This window comes from Garra rufa, chromosome 20, assembly GCF_049309525.1.
Source record: "Garra rufa chromosome 20, GarRuf1.0, whole genome shotgun sequence".
NCBI lineage: Eukaryota > Metazoa > Chordata > Actinopteri > Cypriniformes > Cyprinidae > Garra > Garra rufa.
The window spans coordinates 37,816,634-37,837,343 of record NC_133380.1 but is presented as its reverse complement, the minus strand read 5'-3'; the positions used below and the strand labels follow the sequence as shown (position 1 = coordinate 37,837,343).

At 36.6% G+C, this 20,710-nt stretch overlaps 1 protein-coding gene across 1 annotated transcript in view; it reads left to right on the top strand.

The window, feature by feature from the left end:
- Nucleotides 1–20,710, top strand: part of LOC141294223 (band 4.1-like protein 1) — a 90,874-nt gene that overhangs the window by 32,693 nt on the left and 37,471 nt on the right. Inside the window, exons 3-9 of the mRNA XM_073826304.1 lie at nucleotides 8,910–9,022; nucleotides 9,230–9,391; nucleotides 12,714–12,818; nucleotides 13,391–13,433; nucleotides 14,837–14,912; nucleotides 18,537–18,755; nucleotides 19,637–19,724. Coding sequence (XP_073682405.1) covers nucleotides 8,921–9,022; nucleotides 9,230–9,391; nucleotides 12,714–12,818; nucleotides 13,391–13,433; nucleotides 14,837–14,912; nucleotides 18,537–18,755; nucleotides 19,637–19,724 — 795 coding nt within the window. The 5' untranslated portion in view covers nucleotides 8,910–8,920. The remainder of the gene's footprint in view (nucleotides 1–8,909; nucleotides 9,023–9,229; nucleotides 9,392–12,713; nucleotides 12,819–13,390; nucleotides 13,434–14,836; nucleotides 14,913–18,536; nucleotides 18,756–19,636; nucleotides 19,725–20,710) is intronic.

Genomic DNA, 20,710 nt, shown 5'->3' with positions numbered 1-20,710 from the left:
ATGTGCTTGTTAGCAAGTTTCGCGGCTAATCACGGCTAAAGTAAACATTACGGCTTATCATTCCATGTCAGAGAGGGACGGGGTGAGCAGAGCTCATTAGCATTTAAAGGAACATGCAACAGAATAGCTTGCATTAAAAAGGGCTGATTTTGACAAGGTAAAAAGAGTGTTTTTTACACTACTATTGAGAAATTTTAACCCAAGTATGTTATAGACTTCTCATTAAGACCCTAAAGAATTATATCAACTTGTGGAAAATGGGCATCCATGACCCCTTTAATAAAAGCTTGCTCATGGATCGGCCCGCTTCACGTCTCTGTCATCCCATAACAGCCTGCTTTAAGACATGCTTTTTTGGGGGCATTAAATAATGCCACAAATACTAGTAATTTGACGAGCACAAATGTTAGTAAATCATGTTGATTTATTTTAATACTCTCCTCCCATAAATTTTGCATCTGAAAGGGAAACTCCTACACATGTATATTCAGTGTAACTGTGTTTACGCATTTTCAGAGCTAATTCTTCTTTGTGCATCTTTAGTAAATCCTGACAGTACTATTTTAAGGCCAAAAGACGGTTGGCACAAGCTGTAAGTAAATCTGGCCCTATGAGTTTTGCCTCAATAAACTTCTAATTATTGCTTATTATAGTAGTTGTCACTTGTTAAATATAGGTATTAGGTAGCATTCAGGATGTATAATATGTTCATGCCGAATATGTGCTTTATAAGTACAAATAAACAGTACACTAGTACTATGCATGCTAATAAGCAACTAATTAATAGTGAGAATTTGTCCCTATACTAAAATGTTACCAAAATTCTTTTGAAAACCAAGACTACTGGGAAAAGTTGTCACTGTTGTGCTCTTTTCTTATACAAGTTTCTATTCTTTCACACCATTCTTCCAAGTGAACTGCTTGGAAGAGTACTGAAAGTGTACATGGTACACCCAGTTACGCCCAACTATGTAACCTGTCACATCCATTACAAAGTACCACACCTATGAACAAGTATTTTCTTGTGAGAAGGAGGCAATGGATTACAGTGCATGCCAGGCAGGACTATATTGGAATTAAACATTTCTAATTGGAGTTTGTTTTGAACATTTAACTTAAAGGGCACCTATTATTCCCCTTTTTACAAGATGTAATATAAGTCTCAGGTGTCTCCAGAATGTGTCTGTAAAGTTTCAGCTCAAAATACCCCACAGATCATGTATTATATCCTATTATTGCTATTTTAAGTGGAAGCAGAAACACAGTTTTCTTGCATACATCTTTAAATGCAAATTAGCTGCTGTTCCACATCGTCTTTTTCTAAAATAAAGCTGCACCATTACACCTCGTAACTGCTAAAAAAAACTTATTTGGTCTTGATTATCCTGTCTTATCACGCTGAAAACATGCATTTTAAAACAATATCAGTTTAAACTTCTAATATATGGTTTTCTGAGCGCACATCTCCGAAGCACACTGACAGAAATTGGCTGTCAGGGCATGTGAGTACTAAACTCCTACTAAAAGTTATTTTTCACACACAACTTTAAGTTGTGCATGCTTACAGGGGTTATCGGATGTCCATTTTCCACAAGTTCATGTGATTCTTTAGGGTCTTAATAAAAAGTCTATAATATACTTTGGTTAAAAATTCTCAATAGTAGTGTAAAAAACTCCCTTTTACCTTGTCAAAATCAGCTCTGCAAAAAATCAACTCCTTTTATTGCATGCCCCTTTAAATGCAAAGGAGCTCTGCTGGCCCCGGCCCTCTCCGCCTGGGATGATGAGCCGTAATGTTTACTTTAGCTGCATTTAGCAGCGAAACATGCCAACAAGCACATTATTAAGAAAGGCCATTTGCAAAGATGCATAAAAACCCTTATACTCACTTCTGCTGTGGGTGAAGCTGCATCAGGAACGATTTGCATGAACATAGATGTAATGTAGATCGGGATCGGCGCTTTCCTTTTAAAAACGAAAGTAGCGTTAATTGTCTGTGTCTTCAGCGGCTCAGATGTCGGGAGTAAATGAGGACTGCTATACTCATTATTACATCCAACAACAGAACACCTCAATCGCTCAATATGAGACATTCTTGTCTTCCCCTGCACCTGAGTCACACAATGACGAATGGACTGTTTCAGCTCGGTGAGGCGGGTCTAAGGTAAGGTGCTCATGTCAATCAACTATCACGAGAGCGGTCTTTGTCTGAGCAGCCTTAAAAAGGGTATATTACTTTTAAAGATTCAAAAAATAGCACTGGGTGGATTTTTATCATTGTAGGGTGTTTGTGTACACAAACTGCCAACCCACATTAATGTTCAAACAACATGTAAAAGTTAGTTTTGCATCCGATGACCCCTTTAAGTTACAAAATCACAGACAATCATGTCTGTGAAATTAAACAACTAACAAAGAAATCACATGTTTATATTAGATCTGTGTATTTGGTGACAGCAGCGTAATATACAGTATCTATACTGCTGTAAAAATATATATATATATATATAGGAAATTTGAAATTGCAGTTAGTTGTGTTTGGAATAATTATTATTCAATTTCATAGTAAATATTCTGCTAAGATTTTTTATTCTAATATAATTGCTTGAGAAATGGACAGTTTCCTATCGTTCTGATTTGAATGTTCTTTTATCAGTTTTGAAAGCAGTGTGTTAGCATTTGAAAAAATGTGTTAAAAATATATAGTGTTTTGCAGGTTTTGGAGTATGAATGACAAAAGTGTTAATTGATTTTGATAAATGTGGTCAATGAATGCATTTTGTCTAAAAGAAATTAAAATTATTCACAGTTTGCTTAGGCCATATTTCACTGAATGCATGAACAGTTTTGAAAATGTGGCTTCAGAATGGAACAAGGTTAGCGATAAAAAAAAAGTTTTAAAAACAGTATGTAAACGTGCAAACTGGCTTGTTTAGTACATAAAGTTTTGGTAGTGTTTGTGTCGAAGTTATAATTACAGTTTTTTTGTTTTTTTTTCAGTTTTCAGCATTGTTCAATACTGAAGCCACATTTTCAAAACTCTTCACACATTCAGAGATACAGAAGTCTATGCAGACCAAACTGTGAATCGTGTGAATTGCTTTCAGACAAAATGCAGGCAATGACCACATTTTTCAAAATCCACAAACACTTTTGTCATTCATACTCCACAACTCGAAAAACACTATACATTTTTAAAACTGATAAAAGCACATTCAAACCAGAACAATGGCAAACTGTCAATTTCTGCAGGAATTTTATTGAAATATAAAATCTTACCAGAATATTTATTATGAAATTGAATTATTATTCCAAATACAACTAAATGCAATTTTAGCTGAAAGCCAAGCCAGATGTCCTATTTTAGTCTTCTTCTTTCTTTCTTTCTTTCTTTCTTTCTTGGTTATCCTTCTTTCTTTTTATCTTTCTTTCTTTTTTGGTTATCTTTTGAGAAATGAATGGCTTTGGAATGGTTTTATTTGGAAACATGGATCAGGGAAGAAACATTGGTGGGGGAAAAACAAGTGGCAGAGAGAGGGAGGAGTACAACCGTCACAGTACTGAACATCCATCCATCTATTCAATACATTTTCCCTAGCGCTTGTCATATGTATAGGGTCATGGGGAGGCTGGGGCCTTAGGCAGGTAAACCCCCTGGACATATGGCCAGTCCATCACACACATTTATATTCACACTCACTTACAGTCTCCAGTTCACTTGTCCTGTATGTCTTTGGATTTTGGGAGAAACCCAGAGGAAACCAACATCAACACAGAGAGAACACACAGGTCTCCTGCAGCAGCTGGGACTCCAAAACTACAACTTTTTATATTTATTTTTAAGTTTTTTTTTTTTTTTTTTTCACAAGTAAATTTTGTAAATGTTGACAGGTTTTTGGTCAACTTTGGTCTTTAAACTTTGAATGATTTGTCGCATAAGTATTTGATCATTTAAATAAGAATAACATCTTTTCATTTTACTGATTGTATTAGAGCACAAAGAATGAATGAGAAAAGCATTTCCACCCTATTTCTTTCTATACCAAAACAAAAACCTGTACGTGAAGTATTGGAGGCCCGGTTGCCGCAGGAGTCCTTTCTATGTGGAGTGTGTATGTTCTCTCTGTGTTACTGTTGGTTTCCTCTGGGTTTCTCCCACAATCCAAAGACATACAGGGCAAGTGAACTGGAGACTTTAAGTAAGTGTGAATATAAATGTGTGTGATGGACTGGCCATATGTCCAGAGGGTTTTCCTGCCTATGACCCAGGAAAGGTTCCAGCCTCTCCATGACCCTATACATATGACAAGCGCTAGGGAAAATATTAGGGCTGGGTATTGTGACCAATTTGGCAATTCAATTCGATTCTTATTTTTATGGTTTCGATTCGATTCGATTTCGATTTCGATTCGATTCGATTCGATATCGATTAGCTATCAATATTTCATTTAAAATGTTAGTTTTGCAGACATGGGATCCATATTTTGATATAAATGCTGGTAACTGGAACTCTCCTACTTAAGTTTATTACTGAAATACACATCTACATTAATAATAGGGTGCACACAGTTGTTTTAAACAACTTTTATTTTAAATGAACACTGTAACAAGAAGTCATAAATATGTGCATCCATTGTACACCATGTAAACAAACTGCAAAATGCACATTACTGTAAAAAAATAAAAAGACTGTAAATGTGCAACAGTGAAATCTATTAAGAACTTCAAACATGTTTAAGAAATAAAACATTTTTCTAAATTTAAAACGTTCAAAACAGGCCAATCATAAAGCCCTTGTCTGCATATACAAAACATTCTAACTGTCCATAAAACTAACAGTTCTTAACTACAGCCTAATAATTTTTGATCACCAGATTTTTCTGCAAAAAAAGCAGCTGATCAACATGTTCTGATCTGATCTAAGGCAGCTCCTTTGCGCTGTGATTAGATCACCAGCAGTTGAGAAAACTCTCTCAGCAGGAACACTAGTGACACCTTCAGGACGAGAGGGGAATATTCATATCCTCTTATGTGAAGCACGTGCATTAAGAATCGATTCGGGATATCGTTGCGTTAAACTGAAGATCGATTAAAATCGGAGAATCGATATTTTTTACCCAGCCCTAGAAAATATCATGAATAGATGGATGGACGGTTGTACTCCTCCCTCTCTCTGCCACTCGTTTTTTCCCCACCAATGTGTCTTCCCTGATCCATGTTTCCAAACAAAATCATTCCAAAGCCATTCTTTTATCAAAAGATAACCAAAAAAGACAGAACGATAACCAAGAAAGACAGAAAGTAGATGAGGAAGAAGACTAAAAATAGGAAATCGGGCTTGGCTTTCAGCTGAAATTGCATTTAGTTGTGTTTGGAATAATTATTATTCAATCTCATAAGCAATATTCTGCTAAGATTTTATATTTCAATATAATTCCTGCAGAAATGGACAGTTTGCCATTGTTCTGATTTGAATGTGCTTTTATCAGTTTTAAAAGCAGTATGTTAGCATTTGAAAAATGCTGAAAATGTATAGTGTTTTTTTTTTTTTTTTTTGTGGCTGAATGACAAATGTGACCCTGGACCACAAAACCAGTCTTAAGTCGCTGGGGTATATTTGTAGCAATAGCCAAAAATACATTGTATGGGTCAAATTTATTGATTTTTCTTTTATGCCAAAAATCATTAGGAAATTAAGTAAAGATCATGTTCCATGAAGATTTTTAGTAAAATTCCTACTATAAATATATCAAAATGTAATTTTTGATTAGTAATATGCATTGTTAAGAACTTAATTTGGACAACTTTAAAGGTGATTTTCTCAGTATTTTGATTTTTTTTGCACCCTCAGATTCCAGATTTTCAAATAGATGTATCTCGGCCAAATATTGTCCTATCCTAACAAACCATATAACAATAGAAAGCTTATTTATTGAGCTTTCATATGATGTATACAACTCAGTTTTGTAAAATTTAACCTTATGACTGGTTTTGTGGTCCAGAGTCACAAATGTGTTTGTGGATTTTGATAAATGTGGTCATTGCATGCATTTTGTCTGAAAGCAATGAAAAATGATTCACAGTTTGGTCCCCATAGACTTCTGTATCGCTGAATGTGTGAACGGTTTTTGGAAATGTGGCTTCAGTATTGAACAATGCTTGTTAGCAATTGAAAAAAAACTGTAAATCACTGTGTTATGAATCAAGTGTATGTTTTTTGAATGAGAATTGTTCCCAGTGTTATGGTGAAACAAGCTTATTTTGAGACCTTTATGAAGTGTTTTGTTAGTCTGAGTGAGTTTTGGAGGTGAGATCAACTGTTTGGCCAAAAAACATGTTTGGTAATGCAGTCTGTATGAACAGTTTTGAAAATGTGGCTTCAGTATTGAACAATGCTTGTTAGCAATTGAAAAAAAAAACTGTAATGTAATTGGACAGATGTCATCAATGAATGCATTTTGTGCCATAGCAATGATAATTGATTCACAGTTTAGCCCACATAGACTGATGTTGTGCTCGCCGTGTTTTGAAAAAGTGATCTAAGTATTGAGAAATGTGTCCTAGCGATTGTGAAAAACTGTATGAAAAGACCACAAAGGAAAAAAAAAAAACTAAAAATAAGACACCTGGCATGGTTTTGCAGTTAGTTATGTTTGAAATAATTCTTATTTAATTTCGTAGTAAATATTCTGGTAAAAAATTGTATTTCAATATAATTCCTGCAGAAATGGATACGCTAGCATCCTTCTGATTTAAATGTGCTTTTATCAGTTTTCCACAGTGCCAGAGAAAGTAATATGTTAGCAATTGAAAAATGTGCTGAAAATGTACAGTGTTTTGCGGGTTGTGGAGTATGACAAACAAAAAGGTTCATGGATTTTGAGAAATGTGGTCAGTGAATGCATTTTGTTTAAAAAAACTTGTTTGCAGTTTAGGGAGAACCAAATTTTATTTTGTATGTGTGAGTTTGTGTGTGGTTCAGGTAAACCCTATGTGATAGCAACAAAATGTCCCTATAAAATGGCAATATCTAAAATCCTTGCCCTTGGGAAATTTTATTTTTTTAATAAGAAAAAAATATTTTTGTAAAGAAAACAAGATTTTTCCTCTGATAAAATGATGTGTTGCAAAAAATGAGTACACCCTCCTGAAAGTTACTTAATACAACTTAGAAAAAGTACTGTAGGTATAAGCCAATTTTTGATCAACAGGTAAGTATATTAACCCAAAATTGTTTAGACAAGTAATTTCCTGACAATTAAAAGTGGTATATAGCCTACTGAATCATACTCAGACTTGATGCTGACAACATTGGAACCCCTTGGGAGACAACTGCCATCTGACTTATTTCTTAGCATAAATGGGGACAATGGTACAAGAGGAATACCAAATCATGTTTTAAGTGTGAAAACATAGCAGAAGTAACACCGACATTCAAAAACAGTTTTCATTTAGTGAGGAGTGATTTTTTGCTAGTAAAAGAGCAGGAGAAATAACATGCATGTGTCTCAGAGCCAGCAAAAGCTATGAAAAGAGTGACTCACAGAGTAATATAAAGCCTGCAGAAGTGACATGCATGATTTTTGTCACCCTTGGAACTACCAAAGCACAGTAAACTCATTTGACATCTTCCTGTGAACGTTTATTTAGGGTGTTATACCAAAACAGCCACCGGGTGCCATCCAAACTCCACTGAATGCATTTTTCTGTCACAAATGTCTAAATTTTCAAGATTATAAAAGACCATAATGCATTTTGTAATATGACACTTGACACCGCCGCAAAAGACTTTAAAGTACCATTTCCATGTGAACACAATGTCTGATTTTAAAATGGTTTTCACAAATTGATTATTGGGCTTCTAAGCTTTCATACAATATATAATTTGTTTGATAGAGATGCAATTAATAGAGAAAAAGGACAACAGGTGGGATGGTGACAAAAATGGCTAATTTACTTATTTTACAGAAAATATTGGCATATATATTTTGTTTTTATTAATGATATATTTAATACATTTCAATTTGTCCATCAGTATACTATTTTTTTTACATCTCACGGAAAACTACTAAGAACTACTATACACGTTTCTAATTAATGTGAATAATGCAAAATGTATAATTAGTCCTAAAGTGAAGATTATGGTAACACACTAGTAATGATTCAGATAGTACCAAATACTTCAAAAGAAATGTCTAATTATTTGGATCAGTATTCTAAAGTGAAGATCATAATAACTCTCTAGTAATGACCAAAGTCATTCAAACCTATTGAGGATTTTGTAAGGTTCTGGATAGTAATACTTCCAATGGCTTTAGTAACACTTAAGTCGTTACTAGTGGGTCGCTACTTAAGTCGTTACTAATTAGTAATCCCTTCTGAAGTATTTGGTCATTCTTGACTCATTACTAGTGGGTTAACATGATCTTTACTTTAGAATTAATTATACATTTTGCATCATTCACATTAATTATGAACCTGTATATAGTAATTCTTAGTAGTTCTCTGGGAGATATGAAAAAAAGTAGTTACTGATTAGCTAATAGTGAACTACCACTTTCAACTGAGCGCTATTACTTACTGATTCGTTAATCAGAATTTCTTGTTAGTTACTAGTAGTTACTATAATGTTAGTAGTGCATTAATCATTTATGACGGAATTAATGACGGAACAGTATTCTAAAGTGTTACCCAATAATCTTATGTTTTAAAACAATGATTGAGTGGATGGAAATATGTGTAATTTTAATGAAAGGATGAGATCAGGTTTTGAAAGAATGACTAGTGGTACTACAAGTGTGATGAGTTTGGATTTTTGTACTAAGAGCTTTGAAAATGTACACCTTACTTGTGAAAACAGTACCAAAGCAAATAAAAAAAATGTAATGACCCATACTTTTTCTATTCAGGAAAGGCGACTATGAGGACTGAGGCAGGGCCTGGGACTGAGGTGCCACCCCAACATAAGGATACTGAAATAACCGTTCCAGAGTCAGCCTCAGATGGTAAAATGGTGAAAGAGGTAGGGAATTGTTTTAAATGTCCAACTCATATTTTTTAGAAAAAACAAAAAACAGAAATAATCAATTGGTGTAGCAGAGCTCAATTAAATTCTTGTTTATCATGTTTATCTTCAATGTTTAGTCATTAACAGGTGTGAAAAGTTATAATATAACATAATATAAAATAACGTAATGTAATATAAACTGATAATATAAACTGATTATAGGATGTCAAGCCTCATGATGATTCTAGGGATGTACAAGACGCAGCAGACAGAACAATGTCCGACAAGAGCCCGATATCCCCTCAGAAAGGCTCCAAACGCTCCAAGACTCTTCCCTTTAAAGTCACTCTTTTGGACAGTTCTATTTATGAAGAGAATATCGAGGTATGTGGAAGAGTTGTTTCAGTTGTGTCTGCATGACAATTGTCTTTATGCCTTACGTGAAGCACTAACAACCCTTTTCATAAATCAACTGCATTTGTCACTGGCTATAGCCTTTGACATACAGTGCCTGGAATCATTTCTAAACCAAAACTAAAATCGGTTATTCCAAAAATACATTTTCCCTCACACTGTTGTTTCAGTATGCACAAACGTCCCTGAGTGAGGGAAAGGAGATGTTATGTTGTGAGGACTTTAGGGCACTAACTTGGGAGACCCAATCACCTCTGAGTTTAAGAGAATATGCTAATGAAAATTGGTAAGCATCCAGCATGCTTTCACTCATTAATGTTTATGCTGAGGAGCCGAGGCCATGTCCCTACATTCAGGGCATTCTGGTTCAGGGCTGTGGCAAGGGGACATAACGTTTCCAATCCCTCCATCAGGGAAAGAGGGTTAAGCCATTTGTGCCCAAATTTTTCTGAATGAGTTCATGCATGTGATTATAGTGTCCTATGTGAACATGTTCTGCAATTATTTTCCCCAGGTTTTTTTTTTTTTTTCTTGAAAATTGTAAATGTGTGGCAACTATAGTTGCTGGTGGGCAAATATGTTGTATTCACCCCTTCAATGTAAAATTTGAATAAGAGGAGAAGATTTGGCATTTAACTCAAAATAACTGCTTTCAACACCCTGCTGAAAAAAGCCTAAGATGGTTGGCTAGACTTAGCTGGTTTAAGCTGAAAGTAGCTGGTTTTAGCTGGTCTCCCAGCCTGGCTAGGCTGGTTTTAGCTAGTTGTTCCAGCTGGCCTTCCAGCCAGACCAGCTAAGGATGTGGCCAAAACCCCTCTAAAACCAGCCTGCTGACCAGCCAAGACCAGGTTGGATTACCAGCTAAAACCAGCCAACCAGTTTAGGTTGGTTTTAGCTGTTTTAAGTTTTAAGTAGCTGGTTTTAGCTGGTCTCCCATCCTGGCTTTAGCTGGTTGTTCCAGCTGGTCTCCCAGCCAGACCAGCTAAGGATGTGGCCAAAACCCCTCTAAAACCAGCCTGCTGACCAGCCAAGACCAGGTTGGATGACCAGCTAAAACCAGCCAACCAGTTTAGGCTGGTTTTAGCTATTTTAAGCTTTAAGTAGCTGGTTTTAGCTGGTCTCCCATCCTGGCTTTAGCTGGTTGTTCCAGCTGGTCTCCCAGCCAGACCAGCTAAGGAAGTGGCCAAAAACCCCTCTAAAACCAGCCTGACCAGCCAAGACCAGGCTGGATGACCAGCTAAAACCAGCCTAAGCTGCTTGGCTGGTTTTAGCTGGTTTAAGCTGGTTGTTCCAGCTGGTCTCCCAGCCAGACCAGCTAAGGAAGTGGCCAAAACCCCTCTAAAACCAGCCTGCTGACCAGCTAAGACCAGGCTGAAAACCCGCTAAAACTGACCTAACTGGTTGGCTGGTTTTAGCTGTTTTAAGCTGTAAGTAGCTGGTTTTAGCTGGTCTCCCAGCCTGGCTAGGCTGGTCTTAGCTGGTTTAAGCTGGTTGTTCTAGCTAGTCTCCCAGCCAGAACAGCTAAGGAAGTGGCCAAAACCCCTCTAAAACCAGCCTGCTGACCAGCTAAGAACAGGCTGAATAACCAGCTAAAACTGACCTAAGCTGGTTGACTGGTCTTAGCTTGTTTAAGCTGGAAGTAGCTGGTTTTAAGCTGGTCTCCCAGCCTGGCTTTAGCTGGTTGTTCCAGCCTGACCAGCTAAGAACATGGCTAAAACCCTTCTAAAACCAGCCTGCTAACCAGCTATGACCAGCTAAAACCAGCTTATATGTACGTGACAAAACTCGGCACTAGGCACTAGGCTTTGTGAATTGCACTCTCATACAGTCACTCGGCTCTGAAGCAAAAATTTGAAAATCTTCACTTTGAATTAAATATACATTGATGCTAATTTCCTAAGCTTTTTAGTGAAGAACAGTGAATGATTCTCTCAAGTTTGATAAACATTAAATTAGGTTTATTAGGCTGCTGTCATTTTAAGACCGAATGCACAGATCTAATATACTGACAAGCATTTGATTACTTACACAAGTATTTTTGCTCACTTAAGACATAACTGACTGTGTTTAAGTAAAAACTTACCAAGCTTGACATTTTGGCACATTTTTGTGTAATTCGTCCATTTAAGTGTACGCCTAAAGCCCAAAGTAGCCTATACTTGTTTGTTTCACTCCATTTTGGCACACAGAAAGCTGCTTTTGCAGCTCAGTACACTTATTGAGACCCTTTTTTAAATTTTTTATGTATGCAAAGCTGTTCTTTGGAGTGTCTATACAATGCTTTCCTCAATAGCAATGTACACAATAATGACTTCAAATAATGTTTTGGGAGGTTTGCTCAGCCAAAATGTATGTGTTTGGAGTTCTATGCACAGTAAGATTAGTTAAGAGCGTATATAAACAGTAGTACTGTGTTAGTGCTTTATAAGCAAATGAAAAGAATGCAAGCACATATACAGTACAGACCAAAAGTTTTGGACCTTGGACACACCTTTGAACCAAAGTTTTCTTTATTTTCATGACTATGAAAATTGTAGATTCACACTGAAGGCATCAAAACTATGAATTAACACATGTGGAATTATATACATAACAAAAAAGTGTGAAACAACTGAAAATATGTCATATTCTAGGTTCTTCAAAGTAGCCACCTTTTGCTTTGATTACTGCTTTGCACACTCTTGGCATTCTCTTGATGAGCTTCAAGAGGTAGTCACCTGAAATGGTTTTCACTTCACATAAGTGGGATTTCTTGCCTTATAAATAGGGTTGGTACCATCAGTTGTGTTGTGCAGAAGTATATATAGTATATACAGAATTAAATATTTTATAGAATTAAATATGATTCCACATGTGTTAATTCATAGTTTTGATGCCTTCAGTGTGAAACTACAATTTTCATAGTCATGAAAATAAAGAAAACTCTTTGAATGAGAAGGTGTGTCCAAACTTTTGGTCTGTACTGTATGCTGTAAAGCTACTTTCTCAGTGAGAGAGTTTGATTATGCAATGTTAAGAGTAAAGCTTGGTCATTAAAAAAATGTTTCTTTCAAGTGAAATGTAATCTTATTTGCAATGCAGAAAGACAATTCTTATTGTGTTAGAAGTTTTATGCACAGCAAGTTATGTTAAAGCTTCAATGCACAGCAAGATTAGTTAAGAGCTTCTGTAATAAAATATAAGAATGACAATAAAATTAATTCTGTGATTAATTACATAATTAACTGGCACATGCAGAATTTATTTGTATGTTTTATCCATACCATAATTTGTGTTTTGGTTATTTTTGCAGAAACAGTGTAAGGGGCAGCTTCTCCTGGATCTGGTGTGTGAACATCTAAACCTGTTGGAAAAGGACTATTTCGGCTTGACCTTCAGTGATTCTGACAGCCAAAAGGTCAGAGAGCTATTGCAAATGCTTCTATCATTTAATCTCAGACAATTTCATATCAGAACCAACAAGAGACATTTCAGTAAATTCAGACATTTTAGATATTCTTAAAAGGCACCAAAACATAATTTCTTGGTAATGGTAAATATCTGTTCAGCCATTTCTGTGCATTTCTCTGCTCACTCTGATATATACTCTTCAAGGGACAGAACTCCCTTTTTTGTTTATCAAAAAAAAAATGTAAATAGATTTTGGTTTGAATTTGTGTTTTGATTCATATTAGAAAATGGTTAAACAACTTCAAAGTTCGTTTTCCATATGCTTAGCCAAAGTTGAACCTGTGACGTCATTAGTTGTTCCTCAGTTCTGTTCAACTGTTATTTCAGTTTTTTTTATGTAAATAAAATAAATTCAATGAATGTTCAAAATTAAAACATTTAATCTCCTCCTGCAACTCAGTTCAGTCATATGGAGAAACAGAGACTAACCATTCTTTAACAGACCAATCATTCTTAAACAATAATGCAGAATGGACTTATGTTGCTCTAATATTTAGTTGTGTCTGTTGTGTTTTGCAGAACTGGTTGGACCTGTCCAAAGAGATCAAGAAACAGATGAGAAGTGAGTATACAAGTTATATGAATGGATGTGTCATGTAAACTGGAGTACCATAAAAAAAACGTTAACCATAAAAATTCTGAATAGGCAGTTTTAAATCATGAGTTCATAAGAGAAATGAATTGAATTGCTATTGAATTAATTTTCATACCTTTTTCCTTTCCAAAAAGAATAAAGTATACTCCAAGTTTATTTTATTAAGTATACTTTAATTAAGTATGTTTTAAGCATACTTCATGTAGTAAATATACAAATATAAGTGTACTAGTAGTATACTATTTCAATACTCCTTGAGACTAAATTGGCCCACTTTCTAGTATATAAAAGTATAGTTTAAGTATAGCTGTAGAAAACTTTGAGTACACAACTAGTTACTTTTTATACTGCTTAAGATACATAAAAAAGATTTTAATTGAATCATACAGAACCAAATGTCATATTGTTGCCACCATATTGTTTTTAAATTAATGTTACATTCATTATATAATATATTAAGCTATAACCACAAAGGTGTTATCTGTCTTTTTAAGACCTTTCTAAATTTTATTTAGAAAAATAACACAAATCAGATTTACTGAAACAAATAGCCTGTGTTTACAGCCCTGTCTTGTTCAGTACTGATCAAGGGTGCGTTTCCCAAAAGCATCCATGGTCGCAAGTTCCGTCATTACCAGTAGAGTTCAATGAAACTTACAACCATAGTTAGCGAAGAATTCTTTTGAGAAACGTACCCCAGTTCAGTAACTAAGGCCCATTAAAGAGACACACTTGCTCTGACCTTTTATGTGCTACAGGCAAAAACCACTTAAAGGTTGTATCAGCGATTTCTAGCCTAAAACATAAAGTGTCAATTTCAGCTGACCTTTCGTCACGATCCGCTCGCTGCCTGCCCCATAAATTGTCTGTGAAAAAAACGCGTCTCTCTGGTCAGCCTAGGGTCCGCGATATGCCAAAAAAACAATCGGCACTACCAACCTTTCCACAGATAAACAAACAGTGTTCCAACCAATCAGCCTCAGGGGTTTGGTGTTGTGGACTTTCCTACTGGTGCAGGGATGTGAGGGAGGCAGAGCGAAAGTCCACAACACCAAACCCCTGACGCTGATTGGTTGGAACACTGTTTGTTTATCTGTGGAAAGGTTGGTAGTGCCGATTGTTTTTTTGGCATATCGCGGACCCTAGGCTGACCAGAGAGACGCGGTTTTTTCACAGACAATTTATGGGGCAGGCAGCGAGCGGATCGTGAAGAAAGCTCAGCTGAATTTGACACTTTATGTTTCAGGCTAGAAATCGCTGATACAACCTTTAAACCCTGTTCATGAGAAAAAATTCACAGTTTATCAGTCAATCACTCATGCAAGCATGTTGTGTGTGTGTTTTTTCTTATCTTGTGTGTGTGTTTACAGCATCTTCATGGCATTTTAATTTTGCTGTCAAGTTTTATCCACCTGACCCCTCCCTGTTAATGGAAGACATTACAAGGTGAGTAAAGTTAAATGCAGAGAACACAGAGTTCTCAACATATATGTTATTTATTTATTTTTTTTAATGGTAATTGCCAATAAATAGAAAGCAGAATGGCTGATATATACATAACGCATGTAACCATGGTTCCCTGAGAAGGAAACGAGACACTGCGTCCTCTAGGGGTCGCTATGGGGACACCTTTGGTGTGACCAGTGTCTTGAAGCATACATCTAAACATGACAATAACATTAGCTGGCGACAGCCTATGACATCACTACCAGCGCGATCACAGTATAAGAGGGCGCAGAGGGAACATGTCATCCGCTTCTTCATCTGAAGCTTGCGTCCAAAGCATGGCGAAGATTGTAGAGGACGTGTCTCTTTCAGTGTTGTTTTTGACAAACATCTTAGATTTAGTCTTAGTCTTAGTCTTTTGGACTAAAATGCTTCTTAGTTTTAGTCAAATTTTAGTCACTTCTATATGTGATAGTTTTAGTCCAATTTTAGTCGACGAAAAGTCAAAAAGGTTTTAGTCTAGTTTTAGTCGACGAAAAGTCTAAAAGGTTTTAGTCTACTTTTAGTCAAAAAAAGGGAAAAAAGTAGTCTTTTAACAAATTAATGTAGGTCAGTAAGTATTTTGCTGTTGGGTAGTGTCACTTATAAGTTCTGAAAATAGCAGATCTATAGTTCAACACAATGTGAGCTTCCGGATCGACTATTTTCACCAATAATTACAATAATGAAGGAATGTTTTAGAACATAAAAGACAAACAAGGATGGAATGCTAAAATGGCTTGCCATACTAGTATAGCAAAGAGTATTTAATGCTAAAACAGCTTGCCATAGCATCAGATACTTTTTAAGTTTTAATTGGCATGCACAATAAGCGGAAATGTCATGCATTTGAAAAGTCTGACGGACCACCCACTAACATTTTGGTCTATTCTCGTCTCGTCAACGAAAACTCACACACGTCTCGTCATGTTTTAGTCATCAACGAGCCATTTTTATCTCGTCATCGTCTCGTTATCGTCATGAAAAAAAGTGGCGTCAACGAAATGATTTCGTCATCGTCATCGTTGACGAAAACAACACTGGTCTCTTTTCCTTCTCAGGGAACCATAGTTACATACACTTCGAGTCAAGAGTTTGGAAACACTTCCCCATTCTCTTTGATAGTTGTGTACGTAACCTGAGAAGTTCCCTTTTGAGGGAATATCAAAATGCGTCTTCTAGGGGTTCGCTGTGGGGAATTCTATAGCCATACTGCCATACTGAGGGTAGTGCATGCCAAGCACAAAGGCGAGCACTAAGTGCTGGAAACGCAAGAATATGTTCCTTTAAGGGGATACGGCCAAGCGCCTAGGATAGTAGCTAGGTCTTGGCCTGCCACCCAGGGGCTACCACTTGCTCTGCATGAGCTCGCTGAAGGAACTGTCACAACAGACCCTTGATAGCAACACCCTGTTCAAGTCGGTATCCCTGGGGATACATAGGTAGAGTGGGGCCCAAGGTGAAACCGGGGATTGACCAACTCAAAGAACAGGCATGAAGCTGCAGTGTGTAACCCCTACCATACAATATTTTAGAAATAATGCAAATTGCATTTAGAAATTGCACAGAGACAAACGTGCACATTTACCATAACATGGATTTTAGCAATATCTTTACTAAGGGGTCAGAGGTGGGACCAAGTCATTGTTTTGCAAGTCATAAGTAAGTCTCGAGTCTTTGCTTTCAAGTCACAAGCCAAGAAGGCCAAATCTAAGTCGAGTTGCAAGTCTTCAACTTTAAGCTTTAAGTCCAAAACAAGTCATTAGTGCTGTTTGCCTAAATTAGTGTCTCTGTATTTATTACTACAATAATAGTCTATAGTAGGTATAATTATAAAATATATGATAATTAGTCATGTTTCATTGAGGAATTAATTATTGTTTCTGAACGAATATAGGCCTAACTGAACAAATAATGTATTTTAAGTCCACTGTTTCATTTGTTAACGATTCAGTGATTTTAATGAATCAGTTAGATCAAATATTTAATAACATGCTAATACGTAATACAGACTTTCAACACCACCTACTGGAATAGACATAGCTTTACTGACATGATTATTGGGTATTATTTACAGTTTTTAAAAAAACATTTCTGGTAATTGATACGTTAATACAAAATGTTAATTTCTTATATATGCTATTTATTCAACAAATCCTTTTGATAACAAATTGTTCAAATTTTATGCTGTCATGGAAACGAGCGCAATGATAGTTATATTCATGGCGCAGCACTGTCTTTGTTATTCTACATTCAAAATAAAATGTTAATATTTTAATAGTTTAATAATTCTAGAGGTTGAGTTAATATGTCGAGTTTACGAGTTTGGCACAAGCCTTAACTGAACACGTCTTGCACCACACCGTTCAGCAAGTTTAAGAAATGAGGCATGCCTAATTATTCACGGCAAAGCTGTAGCTATTCAGATACACAAATATATGCTAGTAAATGTATTTTGTGTTTTAAACAAGTTCATAATGATCACAGTTAATGGCTTAGTTTAGAGGCTATATGTGCGCTACCATTTAGTAGAGCCTGTCTGATTTGCAACGTGAATTTATCCATTTATTGAAAGACAAGAAAGTGAGTGGCTGGTAAACAGGAAGAATAGACTGAAATTTAAATGTTAAAAAACAATTATTTAAACATTATACTAAACATTTCTGACTACTAATTCTCTAATTTACGTTACAACAGCAACACAATGACAGGGGACAACATAATCAGCCAAGCCAACATGATAATTACATGACATATTATCTGGCATTCTGACTGACATTGCCATCACAAAAGTGACTTTTTTTCCCAGTTATTTTTTGTATTTTTAATTTAAATTTCTAGACAATTTGCATGCTGTGCAATTAAATGTATTTTGATAGTATGTCATTCCGAAGGCCCCTCAGCTTTTCTATAGGTCAAGCATTAAAGGTCCGCTGAAGTGCCTTGATACACGCAGCGTTATTCAATGTGGTGACGTACTTTTAACTGAAACAAAAACATATCGCCGAGCCCCGCCCACTAATGTTGAATAGCCAATAGCGTTCCATTAATATCTGCTCGAGCCAGAGCCGTTGAGCTCGGTAAAGCCGCATTTGTAAGCTTGTGACAGCCACAGACTAATAAATCACCCCACAGATTCAATATGAAACTCTTGCTAAAACGAAATAGTGATCATAATCATGCTGAGGCTGTGTAGTTTAATACATGCCGACCGTACATATGAGCGCATATGATCTGCTCCGGGTTAATGCGTCTCTGTGTAGGGGGCGGGACATTACGGACTCTAGAGAGCATTTGATTGGACAGAACGTTTGATTAGAAGCTGAAGTGCACGGTGATATCATCAAAATCCTTGATTCATATTGGCGGAGGTGACGAGACTGTAAGTTTTGAATGCCCATATCTTGTAAAAGCGAATTTTGTCTTTGTTTTGCAGCACACTAGCTTATAGATAACCTTAAGGCTAATATATTCATACTAAAAGCCAAAAAACTTTAATTTTGATTTCAGGGGGACTTTAACAATGAAAATAATATATATAAATATGACAAAACCTATACTTTCAGGAGATATTCTCTGTTCCAGGTACTACCTGTGTTTGCAGCTGCGAAATGACATCCTGTCTGGCCGTCTACCCTGTTCCTTTGTCACACATGCTCTGCTGGGCTCCTACACCGTGCAGGCGGAGCTGGGAGATTTTGACCAAGATGACCATGGTTCAGACTACGTTAGTGACTTCCACTTTGCCCCCAACCAAACTCGAGAACTGGAGGAGAGGGTGATGGAGCTACATAGAACTTACAGGTCTGAGAAAGATATTACAGAGAGAATTTCTTACGGAGAGATTTTACAGTACTTGTTTAATGCAAAAAGAGATTATTTTACAGATTATATTGATTTTACAACCAGTATATAATGTGCACTGAGATAGGCTCCACCATTCCTGTGACCATACGTATTAAAAGCAGTTTGGACAGTGGATGAGATGTATTATGTTACCAAATGTTAACAAATATTTGTATTTCATTTTGATGGGCTTGCCTATAAGAGGGGAAGGGCGGACATTTTGAAATGTGTTTGGTTGGCATGCTTTTGTTACCTTAACTCCAAAGCAATGATCCAAAATGATCTCTGAGAATAGAGGCATTGTGTATTTGATTTATGAGCTGTTTTTTAAGTGTACGCTTTGGTCTGGGATATATTTGGACTATATTCTGAGAACCTTTTTATTTTGGATGAAGGACAACATGTTTTCTTTTTCTTTTCTTTTTTGTCTGGCCTTAAACCAGCAGATTATACCTTTTCTCTGTTTGGGGACATTTGATTTTTTCATGTGGATTTTCAGATTGCTATCGACCCCAAAGCAGAAAAGGACTAAGTTAACAGACTGATAAATAATATCTTTATCATTGCTTTTTGTTTCTATGGACTAAAGGATTGGTGTGTTGCGGCCAACGAGGCTATTTGTGGAATTTCATTGTTTGGGCTATTTAGTTTGAGTTTATAAGAATCAACAGTTTGTGTTTTGTTTGGTATTACTGTGTAAAAGGGAACAATACAATTAGACTCGAACAATACAATTAGACTCTCCCTGTGATGAGTCAACCTTTTCATGAAGAGCAGTTGTTATAACACCTTTGGATAACCAGAATGGCTATAATGGTTATTTTGTTCCTGTTTCTCAGGGGAATGACACCTGCTGAGGCGGAAATGAACTTCTTGGAAAATGCAAAGAAACTGTCCATGTATGGTGTCGACCTGCATCATGCTAAGGTACATATTGTAAAAATCAGCTGGTACAATTTTGACTACTACTGCTATACAGTCGTGGCCAAAAGTTTTGAGAATGAAACAAATATTAGTTTTCACAAAGTTTGCTGCTAAACTGCTTTTAGATCTTTTGTTTCAGTTGTTTCTGTGATGTACTGAAATATAATTACAAGCACTTCATACGTTTCAAAGGCTTTTATCGACAATTACATGACATTTATGCAAAGAGTCAGTATTTGCAGTGTTGGCCCTTCTTTTTCAGGACCTCTGCAATTCGACTGGGCATGCTCTCAATCAACTTCTGGGCCAAATCCTGACTGATAGCAACCCATTCTTTCATAATCACTTCTTGGAGTTTGTCAGAATTAGTGGGTTTTTGTTTGTCCACCCGTCTCTTGAGGATTGACCACAAGTTCTCAATGGGATAAGATCTGGGGAGTTTCCAGGCCATGGACCCAAAATTTCACCGTTTTGGCCCCCGAGCCACTTAGTTATCACTTTTGCCTTATGGCACGGTGCTCCATCGTGCTGGAAAATGCATTGTTCTTCACCAAACTGTTGTTGGATTGTTGGAAGAAGTTGCTGTTGGAGGGTGTTTTGGTACCGTTCTTTATTAATGGCTGTGTTTTGGGCAAAATTGTGAGTGAGCCCACTCCCTTGGATGAGAAGCAACCCCACACATGAATGGTCTCAGGATGCTTTACTGTTGGCATGACACAGGACTGATGGTAGCGCTTACCTTTTCTTCTCCGGACAAGCCTTTTTCCAGATGCCCCAAACAATCGGAAAGAGGCTTCATCGGAGAATATGACTTTGCCCCAGTCCTCAGCAGTCCATTCGCCATACTTATTGCAGAAGATCAATCTGTCCCTGATGTTTTTTTTTTTTTGGAGAGAAGTGGCTTATTTGCTGCCCTTCTTGACACCAGGCCATCTTCCAAAAGTCTTCACCTCACTGTGTGTGCAGATGCGCTCACACCTGCCTGCTGC